At 31.7% G+C, this 21,289-nt stretch overlaps 1 protein-coding gene across 2 annotated transcripts in view; it reads right to left on the reverse strand.

Annotated features, from left to right (window-relative positions):
- LOC136978870 (putative pyridoxal-dependent decarboxylase domain-containing protein 2) overlaps positions 1-14,925 on the reverse strand; it is a 31,636-nt gene extending 16,711 nt beyond the window's left edge. For both annotated transcript variants that reach the window (XM_067274693.1, XM_067274692.1), the window contains exons 1-6: positions 14,800-14,925; positions 5,159-5,235; positions 5,004-5,075; positions 2,166-2,252; positions 316-468; positions 51-240 (exon numbers count right to left, since the gene is read on the reverse strand). In XM_067274693.1, the coding sequence (XP_067130794.1) occupies positions 51-240; positions 316-468; positions 2,166-2,252; positions 5,004-5,075; positions 5,159-5,235; positions 14,800-14,901 (681 nt within the window). In that variant the 5' untranslated portion in view covers positions 14,902-14,925. The remainder of the gene's footprint in view (positions 1-50; positions 241-315; positions 469-2,165; positions 2,253-5,003; positions 5,076-5,158; positions 5,236-14,799) is intronic.
- Positions 14,926-21,289: the final 6,364 nt, after the last annotated feature.

Below are 21,289 nucleotides of genomic sequence, written 5' to 3' on the forward strand. Positions count from 1 at the left end.
CTTTAACTCATTTAACTTATCTAATATTATTTTATCTTTATAATTTATACCTGTGTACAAATATATTGCCCTAATCCAGGTCGAGCTGCAGCACTGACATATATGACAGGTGGTCTTGCGTACAAAGCTTCAGAGCCCTCAGACATATATTTAGGATATCTTGTATGAAGAATCATCCTGCATACCCTAATAAGACCTTCTTTACTTTCGTCGTGGAAATAAGCAGATGTATCAAAAAATCTACAAAAACATATCACATATATGAGAAAGTTAAACAGCATCAATAAAAGAATGAAAATACATTAAAAAATTTACCTGAATAATCGTGAAATCCACAAAGTGGTATCGGACACTATTCTTGTTGCCAACCGTCTTAATTTCCAAGGCTCTAAGGTAGAAACGTAAGCTGCTAATGTATGAGAAATTACTGCCATTTTTCCAATTTCATCTAATTGTCGTAATTCAAATCTATAAAATAAATGAAATATTTACAAGTTATTTAAAAACATTTACTTTTAAATGTAGTTTCTAAAATTTGTAAGAATTAAATATAATTTAATTCTTGCAATTAACAAATGATCCATAGAATAATTGAGCTATGAGATTTGTGAAATAAGGACAATGAAAAAAACAAAAATGGAACTGAAATTATAAACATTTTATTTACATTAAAAGCTGAAATAATCAATTATGGTCAGGACAAGAACTGTCGGCAACTTACAATATTAAGTATATTACACTTGAAATACAAAAAACTGATTAATGGTAAAGGCATAACACAATATTGAAGGTAAACCTAAATCAAGACCTATAATAGGCTGCCGGAAAAACAGTATATTGCTTCATGTAATAATAAAAGCAATGAATTTTATAAATTATACAAGGATTTTTCCAAACACTCTATACAAACTTTAATGGGAGATAAGAAACACCAATACAAGTATATTTTCTCTACAAATGCACATCTGCAAATATCACCCATCAGTGCTAGAGGGACACCAACTAATATCAGTGGATCTGGTACAATACATAAATAGTAAGTATAAATAAATGTAAGAACATGTTTTATTAAAGATGCACAAAGTTACAATTAGAAACAACATTGCATAAATGACAGCATTGAAGCATTGATTTCTGTACACTTTCAAAGATTTCCTGGCAATTTGCAAACAGTTGTAACAACAGTAACAAACACTTCCAGCAGGCTCTCTCTAAGAGTTAATTGGATTACATTTAATATAACTATTTTATGTTATGTTACATGCAATATGTTTGATTTATGAATGCCAATGACAAATACAAATTCATTTTCCATTGCCACTTTACTTCTCTAGGCAATTGCAACACCACCAAATGGTATTCTCTAGCACTAAAGGATATCAACAGACAGATTCATAAATGAAAAATATACATATCTTGGTGTTCCCTTCTCCCATTAAAATTTCTACAGGGAGTTTGTGAATAGCCTGTATAAATGTGTATAATTTGTCAGACCTTTATGAAATATTTCTTATTTTGACCATTATATGTTATATCATCAATATGTCCATCTGTGTAAATCAAAATTGTTTTAAAAAGATTAGCTAACTAAAGTAGTTTTTGACTATTTATTTATACATTACATTAATTTTCAGTTTAAATCCAGAAATTTGAAAATGCATAAATCATTAAAAGTTCTTTATTATGATGATATAATTGAAAATTAATCAAACTAAAAATAATAATAAATGCTCTTTAATATTTATTTATTTATTTATAAAACATAACACTTACAAAAATGATTAATAAATTTTCAATCTTGTAAAACTTGATATGAATGCAAGATTAGATTGCAATCATTAAACAGAAAATAATTAAAAAACTATGAAAGCTTTTTCTAAGAATGAACCAGCCACTCAGTTGAATTAATCAATGCACCTTTAACTGTAAAGGAAATTTAAAGAACACTGACATTTTTGACCCAATTAGAGGGTCATCTTCAGACACACATGGTTGATAGTGGAATAATTTTCCATTGTCTGTGCCTGAACTTGAATATTAACTGAGTCAAAAAGCATTAGCATTATTTAAATTTCACCCACTGTTAAAGGTACTACAGTACATTGATTAATTCAACTAAAAGCTTCTACTATAACCAGATGTTATTAAAAATAAATATGACTTACCCTCCAGACTTTTCACCAGAAGAATCATCATCTAACTGTAAAATAAGTTCTTCTAAATGATGTTGAATTTCTCGCCATGCTATTCCACTATAAAATAAATATTAAATTTCAATATATAATAATTACATTATAGAAACTATTAATTTTAAAGACATAGAAAAAACAAATATAATGCTAGATCTATATGAATAAATGTAGTTTTCTCAAAATGACTGAGCCAATCAACTTGATGATATGAACCAAATAACATTACATAGTTACTTAATTCTATATATTATAAATCAGACCAAGCATTGAGTGGTCTCCTTACTGCTATGAAGATTCAGGTTCAAATCTGATTTGAGCTTTCAATTTTCTGTAGGTATGAATTCTTTATCATTTCTTTCCCAGTCACCCATAATATATGAAATTGTAACTAGCTATAGAGCCTTCACTATGCTAATGATGTTTACAAATCAAATCAAAATGCTAAAAAGTTCAGTCATTGATTACATGAAACATTTTTCAAGGCTGCATACATCTCATTATTGGATCCTTAACACACAAAAATAACATCTGAGAACATAGAACAACAAATTTTAACATATTCAAATGCTTTAAACTTTCTAAACATCCTGCAAATTTCATAACATTCCAAAAAATAAACCACCAACAGATCTGTTATTTTATGTTACTTGTTACACTGTCATTTTATTTTGCACTATTTTAATTTTTGGATTCCTTCTGAATTAATGATGTGTTTAGAATGTTTAAATCATTTACATATGTTTGAATGTGTTCTCTGTTCAAGTACAATATTTTCATGACTTGAGGATTTGTTGTTTAGATATTTATGTTATATATTATGTACAGAGATTCTCTCAATTTTTGTTATTATTATTAAACTAGCAGATAAGCCCGGCATTGCTCGGGCAAAAAGTAACGATAGCAAAGATTAAGATTATTACATTATAGCAAATCTTACCCATTTTTACAGAATGCAAGAATTAGGTCTCCCCTGTTTCCAGACTAATTAGAGAATTTTTAGATGGGTCTAAAAATATGTTTGATTTCCCGCAAAAACACAAGAAGCTGCATCTGCACCTGTAAATCTTGCACGTCGCTTTCTCTTAACACTTCAATTGTTAACACTTCCATTGTTAAGGAATACACTTCTTACATCCCCATGTGGTACCCCTACTAAAATGCAGTTAAAACTAAAAAATTGCATCTAAAATAGTACAGTAGAAGTTGAGTTCTTTAGGATAAGCCTTAATCCTTTCCCTCTCCCCTGCGGAGGGATTTTGAAAAGTGTACATTCTTAGTGCATTCTTAGTGTATATTCTCGTAACGTACCCTGTTAAAATGCAATCAAAAATGCAAAAAACAACATCTAAAATAGTATTATAGAAGCCGAGTTCTTCACAGTAAGCCTTAATCCTGTCCCTTTCCCCTGTGAGGGGAATTTCGACATCTATATAATAGTAGGTATATAAAAACACGTGCGTATTCAAATGAAACATTATGTAAAAATTTCAAAGCAATCAGTGAAGAACTGTCGGAGATTTAAGATTTTGAACAAACGAACATTTACACTTTTATTTATATAAATGTAAATGCAATAAATTAAAAATTTAAACTTTAAAGATTTCCATTCTATCATAACATGTATTGGTGTTTCTCTAGGGTCGTTGTTTAGCTTTAAAATGTTTAATCCTTCTAATAAATTAATTAAGTCTTAAGTCATGATTATTGTTGTTTCAATTAAATCCATTATTGTTCAAATAAATCTTTCAAATGTGTAATAAAAGACTATAAAAAAAAAGCTGCATACTATCTACAAGAACTCTTATTATTTTAAGTGAAACAACTTATATTACAAACAAGAGGTGAGAACACCAATGGGGTTGGATGAATCCAGTGAAATTGCACAAATAGTGTAGTACAGATAGAGAAGCAAATTGTTGCCAAATAGAAATAACAAAAATCATTTGCAGACATATTGACAATATCCTGAAAATTTGCAATACTAAAGAACATGTACAGAACTCTGTGGACGACATCAATAACAATTCAGTAGGAATCAAGCTCCAAATTGACCAAATGAGCCAGCAGAAGATCAACTTCTTAGACATTCTATTCTTTGTGCCTTACAACACAAAAGTCTATAGGAAATCTACTAGATTAACTCATGTACATTGACAATTGCAAGACATTAGCCCACAAATCAAGTGCATTTAGAACTATAATAAAAAAACAGCCATAACACACTCCACTTTATACAACACAGGGAATGAGAAATTTCTTTCATAGAACATACAGCTATCAAGCACAGTCTCTCTTTTAAAGTAATTAAAGGCCTCATTAGTAAGATCTTACCTCACTTCAAGAAAGGGCAGGGAGAACAGAGCAACAATGCTAACATTACAACAAAAGATAGAACTTTCATAGTATCAGATAAAAAAATAGTTTTGATTCTTGCCCCTTACACAAAATGCAACAGCTAGTCATTTTTTGTCATCACATAACAGTGGAAAGCCTATTAATTTAACAATTAACAGACATCCCATTGTTATGCAAACACTTCACGCAGACAACGGAAGCATAAAAGAAACAAACAAAGCAGATATATATATCATTAAATTTGTGATGAAAGATCAGAATCTTTATCAAGTATGCTCAACTTGCAGGACAATTTGGTAACAAATTAAAGAACACAACATAATGAAATAGGGTAAAACTCTTAGTCAATGGACTTTGGATAAAAAAATCCAAGTAGATTGAAAAAATCTTGGAATAATCAAAAGTTGGGCAGATAAGCTGAACAGTACTTAATATTTATATTAAATTTTACAATACCTTGGTTGTAAAGGTCCAGGAATATATTTAGAACTTTCTTGCCTAGTAGAAGGATCGTCAGGCGATTGTTGTCTACAAGAGATTTTAAAGATTTTTATTATAAAATAATAATAAATCTCAGCAACAGAAATTGATATGTTACAAAATAAACTCACATTTGTATAGATTGAATGAAGTTTATACTATCTTGAGCCATATTTTGAATTTCTTCTAGAACCGTTCTGCTCACTGACTATTAAAAAAAAAAATTAAGCAATTAAAATAGTAAAAATTGACTAAGTTCAGTGTTACAGATTTACAACATATTTCAACATAATCAGAAACTAGTAAATATAAATACAGGAAATATTTATATTTACTAGTTATGGAAACTTTGCTTCCTTCATTTATATTCATTATTTAATGGATCTAGATATATCTCTGTTGTATTCTTTTCTTTTCTCTGTACAAAAATAAACCGTATAACATAACAAAATAATTTGATGTTTTACTTTTTAATAAATATCAAATAAATTCTGGTAGATTACTAATTTAACAACAAAATGTAATCATTTATTTATATAAATACACACATGGTAAAATCCACTCAATGGATACATTCCAGTATGCATTAAACAGCATATTAATAAACCACAATGTACTAAAATGTCTTCCAATATTCATCAACGAGTTCATCGGTGCAGCAATTTGTGTATGCATCTTACTCATCAGTCTGTAGATACCGTAAACTTTGATGAAGCAGCGATATGGTAACCTCCACAGTTATATCATTAACACCATTTTTACTACTCATCTTTATTAATCCAAAATTATTTTGACAAAATAAGTCTGCACATGCACTATAGAGCCATTTGCTTCTGCCTTCTTGTTAGGTTGCGAGATATTCCAGTATAAACTTGTTAAATCGTTCAATGGTGCATCTGTTGTGGCTGAGACTGGCTAATCATTAATACTATCATCAGCTGTTTAATGTTATCAAATTAACATGTTTCAAAACATCAGTTAAAACACACATTTAGAACCTTCTTATTGCAATCATCCTTACTTAGTTATCATTACTTTTAAGTAATTAGGCATTTTTAAACTTATGTTTTGCACTATTAGCCTCAAAATTTGGCTAACAATGTACAGTCATTATTAGTCTTAATCATTGATTTAAATGTTAAAAGATAATGATTTTAATCTTTATTTGATTGCAATATTGTAGTTTAACTTGCTGGAATTCATTAATTAAATTGTTTGTTGGAGAAATTATTATTAATTAATAATACTAATAATAATTAAGATTAATAAATGTTCGGCACGTTCTTTGTCATATTCCTGATTTGTCTTGGAGATTGTGGTCTCGACCATAAGCCTCACAGAACATTTCAAGAACCTTTGTGGCAGATTTTCGAAGATTAACGCAAAATTTAACGTATCTTCAATTTTAAAGTTTATTCTCGATTTATCACGACATGACATTAACATAACTTTACAAAGTCACACATAGTAAGTATTCTGGTTTAAAAAACTCAATTCCACTCTGCAGACCAACACACAAATGTCTAAAACTTGAATTCTTGGTGGAAAAACTACACTTTGCACTATCACTGAACAGCAGAAATGGTCTGGTTTCTTTTTAATTGTGTCATGTATAACAGGATGTGTTTAAATAAAATATTTCAATTTTAGTTAATAAATTAGAAAATGGAAAATTGTAACTTATTAACAACAAAATTTAACAAAAATATGTTATTTACACAAATTTTATTTCATTTTTTATTCAACTTTTCTTCTAAACACCAAAATAACTCTAATTTTTAACAGCAAATGACATACAGAAACTATTTCATATTAAAAGAAATGCAATTGTACAAATAAATTTCAAACTTCAAATTAAATTTTTTCTGATTACTTCAAACTGTCAGATAAAATCAGAACGAAAGACTTATCACCACATATGTTCAAATAAGTAGTAAAAAACTTACTCCACTTAATATTTCTAGAATAAAAAAAAAATAAAGCTTCCTCCAACCTGAAGACACTAAGAGGGTCTTTTTTAAAAAGCCCATTATAGATTTTGGCCATACCCACCCTGGAGCAGCCAGATGGCGAGGGACAGGGCCTGACATATCCGAACAGACCCCAAAATAACAAGGCAGATGTTAGGCACCATTCTTAATGGTAGTAGTAACTAACATCTGTCTTGTTATTCATATCATACATTTCCAAATTTAATATTTGTAGCTTAATTCCTGCCCGATTAATTAGGTTGTTGGTTGGTTGATTATTAATATATATATCAGGTTATTGAGAGGTTTATATAAAGGGTAGTTGTGTGATCAAAAACATTTGCCACTATTAAATTTTTCTTCTGGTTTTAAAGGTATATATTTTGCATTGAGCACTTTGTTGTTAATTAACAATAGAGTTTGAATTAATCCTTCCGAAATAGCAAGTTAATGGCCAAAACTTTGACACTTCTTCAAATGAAATTATACAACAAAATTATTACAAAGAATTGCTTTTAGCCCTTGTAATAATTAAATTAAATAAAATATCTACTAATGTGAGGTAGATAATAATTGGTGCTTATTATCACTGGTGTGATAAGCTCTTATCATCATCTATCTCACACTAGTAGATATTATATTTAATTTAATAAAATTATACAATTTCATTGGAAATAATAGATATAACATTTACCAATATTTTATTTATTAATCATACATGTATTGTTTGTAATTCCAAAAGCAATTTTACAAAAGGGTCACAATAGGATCAGCCAAGTGATAACGAACAGTACCCAATTTATCCAAGACGAACCAAATCCTAAAACATTTCTGAGGAGTTTCTTGCCCAAATTTGATCCCTGATCTCCCAGACTGGTAAGTTAACACCTTAACGACATGAACAATCTGACCAGCAACTCATTAGTATATAACACAAATGCTTTTGCATTATTCAATTTTGTTTATATGTCTACATTAAAGACAATTTTGATATGATCGTCAAATGAGAACTGAAAGATGTGAAAACAACTGTAATAAATTCCATTAACTGCTTAATGAAACTTGACAATGTTTTCGGGCTCGTTAATAAGGACCAAACTAACAGAAATGAAATTGAACAACAGAGAAATTTCTGTTTTATAATTTGAAAATTGCAAAACTTTAGTTGACTTTTATTTGATATTATAATTTATGTTACTTTTGTTGTAAAGCATAAATTATCATTAATAAAATTTTTCTTTAATGTATTTTTATTCTTCACCCTTATCTAATAATGTAAAAGACAGCTTAAAACTTATAATATATATATATTATATTAATATATATATATATATGTATATGTGTATGTGTATGTATATATAATACACATATATATGTGTGTATATATATATATTATACATAAAATGACTGCACCACTGCATTAATGTAATACTTCTGTATAATTAAAAATGATTTATTAAGAAAGTAGTAATTTATTTTATAGATATAGAGTATTTTTCCATCCTTTTTCCAAACTTCAATCCTTTCCAAACTTTTAAAATTAAGTACAGTAGTGTATTGATTATGCAAAAATTGATTAACTGAAATCAATTTCAGAGAGTAATAATTCCAGAAATTACAAAATATTACATAATAACTAAAGTATAGTAGTTGTGGTGCTCCCCTTTTTATTATTTCTGCAAGCAATTGTTTTAAAATATCAAATATCATTTATTGTAACGACATCTAGATGGGGAGGGTGTCGACGAATGCTGACACGACGAGGGGAGGTCATTCAAGTGTTTGCACACACAAAATAATTCATTTATTTTGTAATATTCTGTTATTAATTGATATTTATTGTACTGTACATATGATTGCATAAATGGAGAGGTGGAGGCAGTGATGATGACAAACTGTGTACAGAGGAGTGTGGATGTAAAAAACAAAGAAAAATCTGTCATTGCAATACATGCATGCCACCTTACAATCATTTGAAGGGATTATTAGTTTCCTGTTTCTACCACTGAGCACCTTTTGATACTTTTTATCTTTTCTTGCATTTAAATTAGGGATTTTATATATTTTTCTATTTCTAAATCTGAAATAAAATTTTTAATTAATCATTTTTTGATATTTTCTTCCTCTGACATTAAATGATAAGGATGATTCCATTGTTTATGAAGGTGAAGAACCGAAGGATACCAAAGTCAGAAATGAAGGAGCTAGTAAATAATTTTAAAGCTGTCTACATAAAATACTATCGTCAGTCGTAATTCCTTCGTCTTAGGAATTATGATTAGCAATTTGAGATATGAACTATGTGATGTTACCATAAATTCAGATAGAAAGCATCTCTCTTCACAGGTTAACCAGCATATTAAATATGCAAAACATATTTCCAATGAAGAAAGAAAGGATGAAAAGAAGGAACAGTTTTATTTGGCATCATTAAATTCTGCAAAGAACAATGCAAAGAAAAATGAATTTTCATGTACACAGGCTACAACTCTAATACAATCAGAAATTGCTCTTAACAAGATAAATCACTCTACTTTTAAAAACTTCCTAGAAAAGTATACCAAGCATCAATCCCTGACCAAAACACACTGAAGAAAAGCTACAGTATATGGAGTCTACATATGAAGCAACTTTCAAAAAAATATTGTAAATAGTAGGAAACAGCACAATCTTTCTATATAAAAAGATAAGTGGTTTGTCACTCCTAAATACCCTGTAATAACCAGGCAGGGCATGTGAATTCTAGTAGCTTTTTCTTATACTAAAAATTTCTCATCCACAGGAGCATTCACTGATAAACTGAGCCTTCAGTAAATTCTGTTGAGACAAGAATTTCTGTTGAAGGAACCCTACGCTGTTCATTCACACAAATTCTTATGTAGTTAAATTTCTAACCTTGAGGTAATCTGTCTAGTAAAAAGCAGTGGAAAATTCTTAAACACGCCAAAACCAGTTGGATAGATTTGCTTTAGTGAAACTGAAATACTCCCTGGAAAATCCAGATATTCAAAATATAATTCCAGAGTCTTTTCAGTCGCAAAACCTGGAGTTTTAAGTGCAAACCAATTATGTTCCTTTCACATTTATTGATATGGAGAGATCATTTTCTGTCCAAATATTTACTTTCCTCATGCAACCTGTGACTGATTGTGGAGAATGTAGAAAGACTGTGTTTGCAAGTACATTGTTTTTCTGTTTGTAAACTATAAAACATATAAGATTCCAAAAGTGACTAACTGATTCAAATTTTCTATCATTTTCTTCAGTTTTACATACTTTTATCCACATAAAATGATAAATTTACTTCTAATGTTTTTAGGAATACTTTTTTAGAATATTTTTACAAAAATCCATCAATATTTTAACTCTTTTTTAAAGAAAATTTGCACCTAAACTTTCTGAGTTTAATAATAATGATTGTCTGCAATTTTCTGTAGATGCACTATTGAGCTATCTTGTTATCATTGCTAGTGTTAAGTTTTATTACAGTACAAATAGAAAAGCATGATTAATGAGTCACAGGCTTCTAATGCTTCATTGTACTTAGGCACAGTGAAGAATTTGATGCATAAGAAATGATGTTAACACAATAAGAAATGCAATTTAGAGCAAATTTTTTATCTCTTATAACAATCTTAATTGTTCATCAAGCCAGGGATTTGGTTTATATTTTTAACTCTGCTATGTAAATCAAAGCAAAATAAATGATTTCTTTCAAAAAAAGAATATAATTTTTACATAAATACTATGTACTTATTATTAATTTTACTATTATGTATTTTTTCTTTGAATTCAAAGTTTCATAATTATGTTGTACACTGAAATGAAATACTACTGCTTGTTTTTAATAAATTACACACTGTTTCTCATTATTTCAATCATTCATATGTATTAAATTTCTATGCTTTAACCTTTCTTCTTTACTATTGTATTAGAATTAAAATTAATATTTTCACTTTAAGATATTTCTTATATATTTCCTATTTACTTTTAAAGTTTAGACTTAATTCTTTCATAATTAAAATAAATATAAGAGTATGTAACGATAAAATATGTTTCCTGTATTAAAAAAAAAATTATCATGTAAAGTTATAAATATACCTTCAATTCAAACATTATTTAAAATAACACATTATTTTCTATAATCTCTTTTAAAATTAACATAGGACTTGTGTATTAAAGAATGTACTGTGAAAAAGTTAAATTGCTTTCTTTTGACTTCTTTTCTGTTAATTTAGAAATAAACGTAACTTCATTAATTAAAAAATTCGTATAGTAGACAATGAATAAATATCTCAGTTTCAATCTTACTTCTTTTTCATAAAATTTTTAAAGTAATATACAATTAAGATCATAAATGATTATCTGTTTGGAAAAAAGACTATCAAATACCTATTTTTCAAGTAACTGATGTAAAGCAACTCTATGCTAAAATTAGCAATAAAGTATTAAGACATAAAGTGAAGTCTGGTGTCTGTTTACTTAAAGTTCATTATTGCATAATAAACATCCTTAACAAATTAAAAAATTCAGAAAAAATGAATCATCTCAAACTCAACAGCTAATACAAGTTTAAACACATTTTCTAAAAGTAGTTATTGTTTTATGATTCAGAACTGAACAACTCAACTACTTATGCAATTTCAAAATGATAAATCTGGTTACAAACATGTTATTTCTACTCAATTGCCTGTAAAATCAATTATATTATTACAGGAATCAATCGCAATTTTTCAATATCCCACATCCTTGTATTAGGGACTGTCCATTATGTGTACAGTGATGTACTTTTGGCAGACCTTCTTTAATCACATGTACAATAGTTTGTGAACCCCCAACAATGAAGAAATGACAAACAAGTTCTGCAAATATTTTCTAGTAAGTTGGCTTATAAGGACAAATTTGTATGCCACTAACAACACTAAAAAAAGTCCATATAAACAATGCATCAACCCCTCCTTTCCTAGTGTGTACTTTGATGTACCTTTATCATACCTTCTCCCTCCACTAAACTGTATACATAATTAGCATATGACATATATGTTACATCATGAGCTAATTAAAAAACACTCATACTATTTTAACATTTTGTATTCTTCTGATAAATAACAGTGATCAAGCATTAAAATTTCATAATAGTAATTTTAATAAAAGTTGTTTTTATAAATTTTATATAAAATTCTCAATTAACTTCTCATCTTAATTTTTATTTACATACATCTGTTGCTAGATGTTAATGTTTGAATAATTTGGCAGCAAACAGACATGTCGCCATCTGTTAAATAATTAATAGATCTATTAAATTTGCAATTTAATAGTTAAATTTGTTAATATTGACTTGATATATCAACAGAAAAAATAATCATTGTCATCATATACATGAGAGACTTACAGAGTGTATATATATATATATATACACTCCATAAGTCTCTCATATAGATATATATACATCTTAGTATTAATTGGAACTTATTTTTATATGACAAAACAAAAATAACCAGACTATCATCATCAATAATCATTTTTATTTAAGCCAATAGATTTAGATATTAAATTTTTTGGCACTCTTTAATGGAAATTTAGAAAATTAATGTTCAAGAAATAAACATTAGAATCCTACTCATTTTTTTTTTTATTTTATTAAATTTAATTAAGCACTTCAGGCAACAAAGCCCATCGTTGTCAGGAGACACACAAGTTAAAGAATCTGAAGTTGTTTTGCATTAAGGAATAAAATAAAAGAAATAATATTCTTAATTATTTATCTCTATTTTCTAATTTGTTTAATATACTGTATTCTTCAATGTGTTCAACATTTTAAAGATATTTGTAAGTAATGTTTTTTTGTAATTAAAATATAAAACCAATGTATTAATGTATACGAAATATAGGCAGATATATTGATAGCATCACCACCACAATTTTCTACCTACAGGCAAATACATTTATGTTGCTGATTCATCTTCTACATTCATATTTCCAATGTGTAACAGCACATCTGTGTCATTTTTAATGAAGTAGAGTTACTACATTAAATGCTACCAATGTGCTTTAACAATAAGCAATTATTTAATGCCAGGCTGCAATTTTTAATCATATTTTTAATTTATTTAATTTAAAATATATGCTCTCCACCTCGTACTGTAGTGTCTTGGACCATACTTTTCTGTTAGAAATAGGGCTGTGCCAATCATCCATCTAACTCAATTTAAGGAAAAATTTTTGAATTGAAATAATGTGACTTCTGGTTTGCATTGGAAGTTCATATATAGTTAATCAGAGCCTTATGCCCCTAAGCTTTCCATATCTGGTCTTGAATTTCGTTTATCTAGTACCATTTGTGAGATTAAGGAAAGACAGACGGACGGACTACAGTAGGAATTTATAGGTCTACAATTTTTTCAAATTGCAGCCCAAAAAGTACAGATTACCAAAGAAAACTATATAAATGAGCAAAGCAAAGAAACAATTGAATGCACAGTTCCTTACTCATTTTTATCAAACTAACAACTTTGTTAATAAATGAACTATATATATATTTGTATATATATATATACTAATCAGATATTGAAACATTTCATTTAAATAGATATACTATTAAAAGATTGCAGCCTATTTTTAGGAAAGGATTTTTAATTCCCAACTCTACAGCAGAAGCATATATTCAGAATTAAACCTTTGTATTCTAGACCATATAACAAAAGCAGCCACTCAAGATCTGCCCTTAAAACAGTCAAAACCAAGAGAGCCAATAATATGAAAATAGCATTGTGATGTTAATGGTGCTGCAACAGTACATCCTGATTGCTGTTTTTCATATTAATCTTGTTTACTACATAGACACTAATGCATTTGAATCTAACAATTATGACCATTTTCATAATATGTTTTTATAATTTTTGAAGAAGGTTGTGATTCTATGTTTCTTACTTAAATTCTTTCACTGATCAGAGAACTTGCACAAGGCGCATAACTGATGTTCAAGTGTTCCACATATCTCACATCACTGATGCTCAAGAGCTCCATCTTTCTTTCTTTCCATGGGTTTATATAGGCTCTCTTCTCCGACAAGTGTGACCTGGTGTTTAAGTGAAGTGGCCCGTGCGATAGATATAGCATTCCAACCCCACCACTTGCCGACGTGGAGGTGTATCAGTTTTAGGCCATTATATTGGCGTAAGTTATTGAACTATTGTGAGATTTAAAGTCAAAGTAGTGCCAAGATCTTGACAAGTCCCCTTCGTATTGTGGGCAATGTAGCCAGTAGTGAAGTGTTCTCTCCAGTGTTCTACAGTGGGGGCAAGCCGGAGAGTCACACAGGTGCCGAGTGTGTAAAAAACCATTCAACAGGGCCATCTCTGTTCTTAGACGAGCCAGTAGTGTTGCAGTGTGTCGAGACAAAGCATAAGAGCTCCATCTAGCGCACACTACTGTTGATATACAAGATCGCATATCTATATTCCATTTAGCATAATACATGTTCAACATTTCCAATTTAAGAGCCACATAATAATATAGATGCAAATGATAGAAATGATATAAAATTAAATTAGGATGCTGAAATATTAATATAGTTGCTACCAATTTTTACATATTTCATTTAATAATCAGATAAATACATATATAAAGCTTTTCTTGTATAGTAAATTAAATATAAAAAGGAATTTTTTTAAATAAACAAGAACTTTAATAAGAAAAAAACATAAAAAACAAAATGGAAACCAAATGACACGTCAACAAACTATTTAATTAATTAAATTGTACATGTAAAAGAATATATTTATGTAATTAAATTAATTTACCTCATTCTCTTTGCTATTTTGTTCTTCGCTCGTATCATTATTTGATTTTTCTTCTTTTTTTTCTATATTTACTTTCGAAACTTCCCTTTCGTGGTCAGACATTTTCAGTTTACACCACGCCGCCACGTGACGTGTCTCGGTTTATGTTTAATTAAAAGTTAATTTAAGTTACAAGAATTTTCTTTAAAATCGTTAATTATAATTTTAAATATACAAATTTAATTTGTAATATTTTTAATTATGAAAATTTAATTTAAAGTAATATTATATTTTTTAAGTCATTGAATCAATGTTGCCAAATAATTTTATTAGTATCAATATTTTCGGCATATTACTGATTTCAAAGATTATTGTTTGCCAGTCTTTTCTAAGAGATTTGCAATGACTAAAATTGTTTTCATGCATTTTAAACTGAAATTTTCTGAACAATTTCTCAATTTCTAAATCTATATTCTTTTATCCCCGTATTTCATTGCGTGACTGACCCCGCAGCGGGTCACCATTCCTTATAATAAATAAAGCTGAGACCAAATAAAGTGAATCAGCGCTTTCCGTCAACGATTCGATTTTTTTTTTATCACTTTTTCCTGAATTTTCCTCCTGAAGGATTTATTTAAAATCTTGTCTGATTACTATACGTAATACATCTTTGTCATTCGATCCTTTTTTTTTTTTTAACTCTTTCCGCCCTGTGGGCACTAAGAGGGGCTCTTTTAGTAGGCCCATTATGGGTTCGGCCAGGCCCACAATGGGGCGACCGGGTGGTGAGGGACGGGGCCAGACATATCCGAACGGACCACTCCCCGAAAAATTCCTGGGGATTATTCGACCCGTTCGGATTCGATCCCGGGTCCCCCAGAGCGGTAGGCTGCCACCTTTACCGCTCGGCCATCCGGCCGTGTCATTCGATCCTACTGATCTTTAGAACTAAGCAGACAAACACGAACAGTAACAAAAAAACTTTATTAAAAAGGTGAGAACTGTCACCGACATCCTCAGCCAACATCCAGGCAAAAACCCGCGAACTTTCGCGCTTCCTTTTTTTACAAGTTGCCAGCCAACATCTCGTTGGCAAGTGTTGCCAGGCAGTGTTCGGGATCTCTGGCGCTGGCGGCTACACATCCAATGAAAGAGTCTCTCTTCGTTATTTCCATTTCAGGCTTCTTATCCTTGTACATTGAAACCAAGACGCAAAATGCCGTGTCTGTCTCATAGAGCCAAAAACATTTAAAAATTCGAGACGTCTAGAATATACTGTAATATTGTATCAAAATAAATAAAAAGAATAAACTATTTTGTTTCGTACAAAAAATGACTAACGTTTCGGCATAATTCATATGAAACTTGGTACAACATAATCTATGAGGGTGATTCAAAATTAAGGTAACAAGAGCTCTCACGGGTGTCACATTCCTCCTCTTGTTCGAATTTCCCATTAAGACAGCAGCAGAAGACCACAACTTTGTCGCACAGACATTAGATTAAATGTTGCGTCAGACTCTTGCAATATCATTTTGAAAATGGTTGCGCTCACAGAAACATGGTCAAACGTGGAAGTGCGTAGTGTGATTCGGTCTGAAAGGCAACTCACCAGTAGAAATTCATCGTCAACTTGTTGAGGTGTACGGTGGTAATGTCATGTCACAAAAACAGGTGTGGGTTTGGTGCACTTAGTTCGATAAAGGCAGGGCAGATGTGCAAACTGAGCAAACTAAATTGTTACGGTGCTTCAAGTGGGAGGTACTGAAACATCCTCCCTATAGTCCCAACCTGGCACCTTGTGATTTCCATCTCTTTGGACCATTGAAGAAGCATCTTGCCATTTCAAAGGGCAATTTCATCTGGAAGAAGCAAGTGATAGGCGATTCCAAACTGATATGGAAATTCAGCAAGACGTCATGGCGTGGATGAAGGGACTTGACACAGATTTCTTCTCTGCCGGCATCGATGCCTTGGTATATCGTTGGAATAAATGTTTGGGCAAGCATGGTGACTATGTTGAAAAATAATATGTACCAGTGCCGTAATAATCTGTATCACTATATCTGCCTGTGAAATAAAATTTGTACAGGAGAGCTCTTGTTATCTTACTTTTTTGACTCGCCCTCGCAAATAAAGCATTGTAGAGATCTCACCGCATTCTGTAGTACTTTTTAAAAAACTCTTTCCGTTCTGTGGACATCATGAGGACCTTTCTAATCAGTCCATTTCTAGCAAGTCCATTATAGATTCGGCCAGGCCCATAAAGAGCGGCTGTGAAAAATTAAATTCAACGATTCTGTACAACTAGATTCAAGATCTAGAAAACTCCAACTAATTGAGATAAAACAATTTAGACGAAAAAGAATGTGAAAAAGCTTATAACTAAGTATCAAGTAAGATTTCATCTCTGAAATACGGTTTTCAGTTATTATTGCAAGAAAAATAAACTTATGGGGTAACTTATAGAATTAGCATAAAGCATTCTCATGCGACATCAATGACATTAAAATATAATTAAATACTTTCAAAACTCAAGCTGAATATTTGAAAATTTCTAAATCCTAAAATGCGGAACATCGACATTAATAATCTATGAATCCAAGTGGCGTTTTGTCACAACTTGCTATTTGCTTGGCATTATATTCAAACTACAAAATCTGGAGTTAAGCAATATTGTCACCTGAAGTGTTTATTGCATGGTGTAAACAAATTTTTCAAATAATGTTCATTTAATGAATCTCGAAAGTACTATATAATTGTGTGGAAATAATATTGTTTTCAGAATTTTCTCGATTTCAATTTATTATTGCAAGAAATTTGATCGTGTAAACGCGCTTTAAGCTGAGTTATAAATGTGCGTAGACCTATACAAAGCAAAATACATATTAAATATTCAACTATATACCGGTACATTCGAAAAATTGCCATTTTATATAAATTTATCATCCTAGGCCCAAGCTTACTGATCTAGGCCTTAATCTGCTATCAGCAAGAAAATTAAATATATTTGAAATAAAATATGCATATTCTGAATGTTCGGAATTGCAGGTTTACCAAAACACTGAAAATTAATTAAATGCGGTATATTAAGCACAGACAAATACACATTAAAATCATAAGCGGTTACATAAATGGCTATATCGTTAATGACCAAACTCTATCCGCCATAAATTCGATCGGCATGGTTGTGGGAACGAGAAAAGATTCTAGGTCCTATAACCTACAAATTGGGTTCGAATTCGGATCCTTGGTCAACCATCTAATAGAAACTGGGGGACTATTTAGGGTTCTTCTATGTATTTAATCAGTGGCGTATCCAGATTTTGAGAATATGGATGCTGCTCGAGACAGATTGGAAAGAGACCAAGGCACATGTCCTCAATAATTTTTTAGAGAATGCTACTCAATTAGAATTACTATACTTATCTAATCTTACTTAATTGAAATCATGAGATATGCATCATTACATTTATTTCTTTTAAAATAACAAAACCGACCGCTATGTATCAAGGTGTGTTGCAGCATCATAAGCACCTGGATACGGTCTATATCTAAAGCCATGCGCAGACGATCGCGACCGCGACGGTTGTTCCCGTAAACTAGTAATCTCCCCTCGAAAACTGGCCCGACTGCAACCCAACTAGAAACAAAAAGTTTGTTCTACTCGCGCCGATTGCAAACGCACATCCAATCAGCAAACGCCTTTGTGCCACGTCATACGGTGACAACATTGAAAATAGTTCGTCCTCATGGCGGATAGTTAGAGGATTTATACTTTTACAGAATCGAGATTGATTGAGCTTATTCGGGCTCACGAATACCTGTGGGATTTTAATTCTTCGTTTTATCGAGGATTTTATTTTTTTGTATATTCTCGCCAGCTATATCAAAATAATTGCCTTTTTTATTTTATTCATTCCAGAAAGGGAACTGCTTACCATTTTAATAAGAAAAGTGGCTAAAATTCCGTAAATACTATGAAGTAGAACGTAAAATGTCGGTAAACTCACGGAAGTAGTCAAAAACAAGCTACTGTAATTTTATTGGTTTATTATAGGGTTACGTGTTTCCGAGTTACAACGTCAACGAACATTGTGTGACCACGAGAAAACGCGCGCGACTCGCGCTTGTTGCAGTTGCGGTCGCCTGCGCGGCTGGAAATCGCATAGTGTGACCAGGGCTTAACGCTTAATCTTACGAATTATTTGTATAATTTATGTTCATTGTCCGAACCTACCTTCACAATAATTTAAATTTTCATTATCGAATCAATGTGATTATTTGGTATCTGATGTATATATATGTAGGTTTGAGTCGGAGCATTAGCGAAATCTCCTCTATGTGGCTTACAGAATTATCTTAGTTCTCAAAACTTGATCGATCGATTTAGATTAAACGTTGCCATTTTCCATTAATTGCGATGAGGAATCCAAAAATGTAATAAAAAATCCTAATTAGACGTTGTGTCTCGTGTATCCGTGACTTCGTGTACGAGACACAACGTCGCTAGCAAGATGGCACGTGACTTTGGATGTGCATGGATCGTTTCTTCGTGACCGACAAGTGTTAGGATTGCCATTTTGTACGGCCAGCAACCGTTTTCTTCTGTCACATACATACATGTACACATGCAAGTCCTCACATACATATTTGTGGCGCCCGTCGGCAATGTGCCGATTCGGACCGATAGAGGGCGCAAAAAAGAGGAAAAAGTGAACTTTGAACTGGACACTCACTTCCTGACCAGCGACTACCGAAAGCGGACATCTTGAACAGGCGATCAACACGAACGACCTCCAACCTCGGTCGACGTCAAACTGTAATTATACTGTATTACACGTTACTGTATATATTCATAAATAAAAGAAAGGGTATTGATATTCCGGCTGGATTTTCTTCATCCGCATCGAACGATTTTCATCGGTGACTAATACACCATATATTCAAATAAATGTAAGCACTCGGATTAGATAAAGTAGAAAAACATATATACTGTACTAATACTAATTAGGAGTTTTCAAGTACAAAAATGCAACGCTCCGCCTCACTCCGCCGTAATTATATCGTCATATGCTATAGTCGCACGATGTCTCTAGTAAGTCTCTGCTTTTACAACTAAAATAATGTAATGGACATCATTTATAATAAAGTAAATACATTGCCTTAGATATCGAAAAGCCTTTTGGGGAAAGGAAATATTGCATTCATCGTAATCACTCTAATAATCTTCAAAAGTTAATCAATCGTACTTGAAGAATTCTATTCCTTCTATGCTTTTTTTTCCTTAAAGAGATTAACTTAATTTCATTTTGTGCTTCTCTTCTTTGCACAAAATATAATTCAAGATTTGTGACGTTGATAGTTCAACATCATCAATGACGTTGAACGATCGTCAATAGCGAGGTTGAGGCCGAAGTTTTAAACGCGATAACGTGTCGTCGTTCAGTGCCGCCATCCTGTAAGCCTAGAAGTTTGACAATGGCGTTTGGAAAGTCAGTGGAATCATGCTCGACATTCCAAATGCCATTGTCAAACTTCTAGGCTTACAGGAAAGCGGCGCCGAACGTCCGACGTACACGTTTTCGCGTTGAAAACTTCGGCCTCAACCTCGCTATTAATTACGGCGATGGTTTGGTTGAATGTCGTTGATGACAACAATTACGCAATGAGCCTTTTCGGTAATCGTTAACGAATCAGTAATACAAATAGTAAAGATCCTTACGTAATCCGCTACAATCTTTACGATGATCCGTCTCGAGTAGGTTCTTACGACTCGAGAATGTCCGTACGATGGTTCGTGGAAAGCTACACCTCCACACTCAATCCAATGAATATTTACAGTTTATTTACAAAACAAATATTTACAGGATATACAAGTTTGACAACATTACACACACTATGCAACAAAGGTGTGGTGTCTCACGTAACAGCTTGTCTGTTGGGGACTATTAGACTCTGGGGAAACTCCGGTCGGTTTGCGGAGTTGGCTCAACCGAGTGGCCGTCCGGTCTCTACACTAACCCTTCTCAGAGGAATTCCTAAGAGGAGAACACTCTCTCTACACCTCACGGGCTTCCTAAGTGTCAGAGACTACCACGTATCCGGTCTCTCGCCCTTCTCCCCGTTCCTCTCGTCACCCTTACAATTTAAAGAGTTCCACGGCGACAACTTGCGACCAATCAGGTCCTTCTTTTCCCCTGGGAGCTTCCAAAAACGTCCGCCCTCCTCCCGACGACGCAGCTTACAGTCGCGTCCGTCCCTTGTTTACATTTTTCAAGCCGACCAACACGTGGCAAACACATTGGCGTGTACCCATAAACGGAGACGCTACCCCTTTGTTCTTCCCCGGCCGTTTATAGACCCAACGCCAGGTGGGACCAATTACCCCGGTCGTGTGGCTTTTAGACCTGCTACGCTAAAAGCGGACCTTTACACAAATGTAATTGTTCTTTGAGTCATTTTCATATTCTCTGTTACTTTAAAGAAAAATACAATGTTGCCTCGTGCT

The sequence above is a fragment of the Centruroides vittatus genome, unplaced genomic scaffold (genome assembly GCF_030686945.1).
Source record: "Centruroides vittatus isolate TY-2023 unplaced genomic scaffold, ASM3068694v2 contig_559, whole genome shotgun sequence".
NCBI lineage: Eukaryota > Metazoa > Arthropoda > Arachnida > Scorpiones > Buthidae > Centruroides > Centruroides vittatus.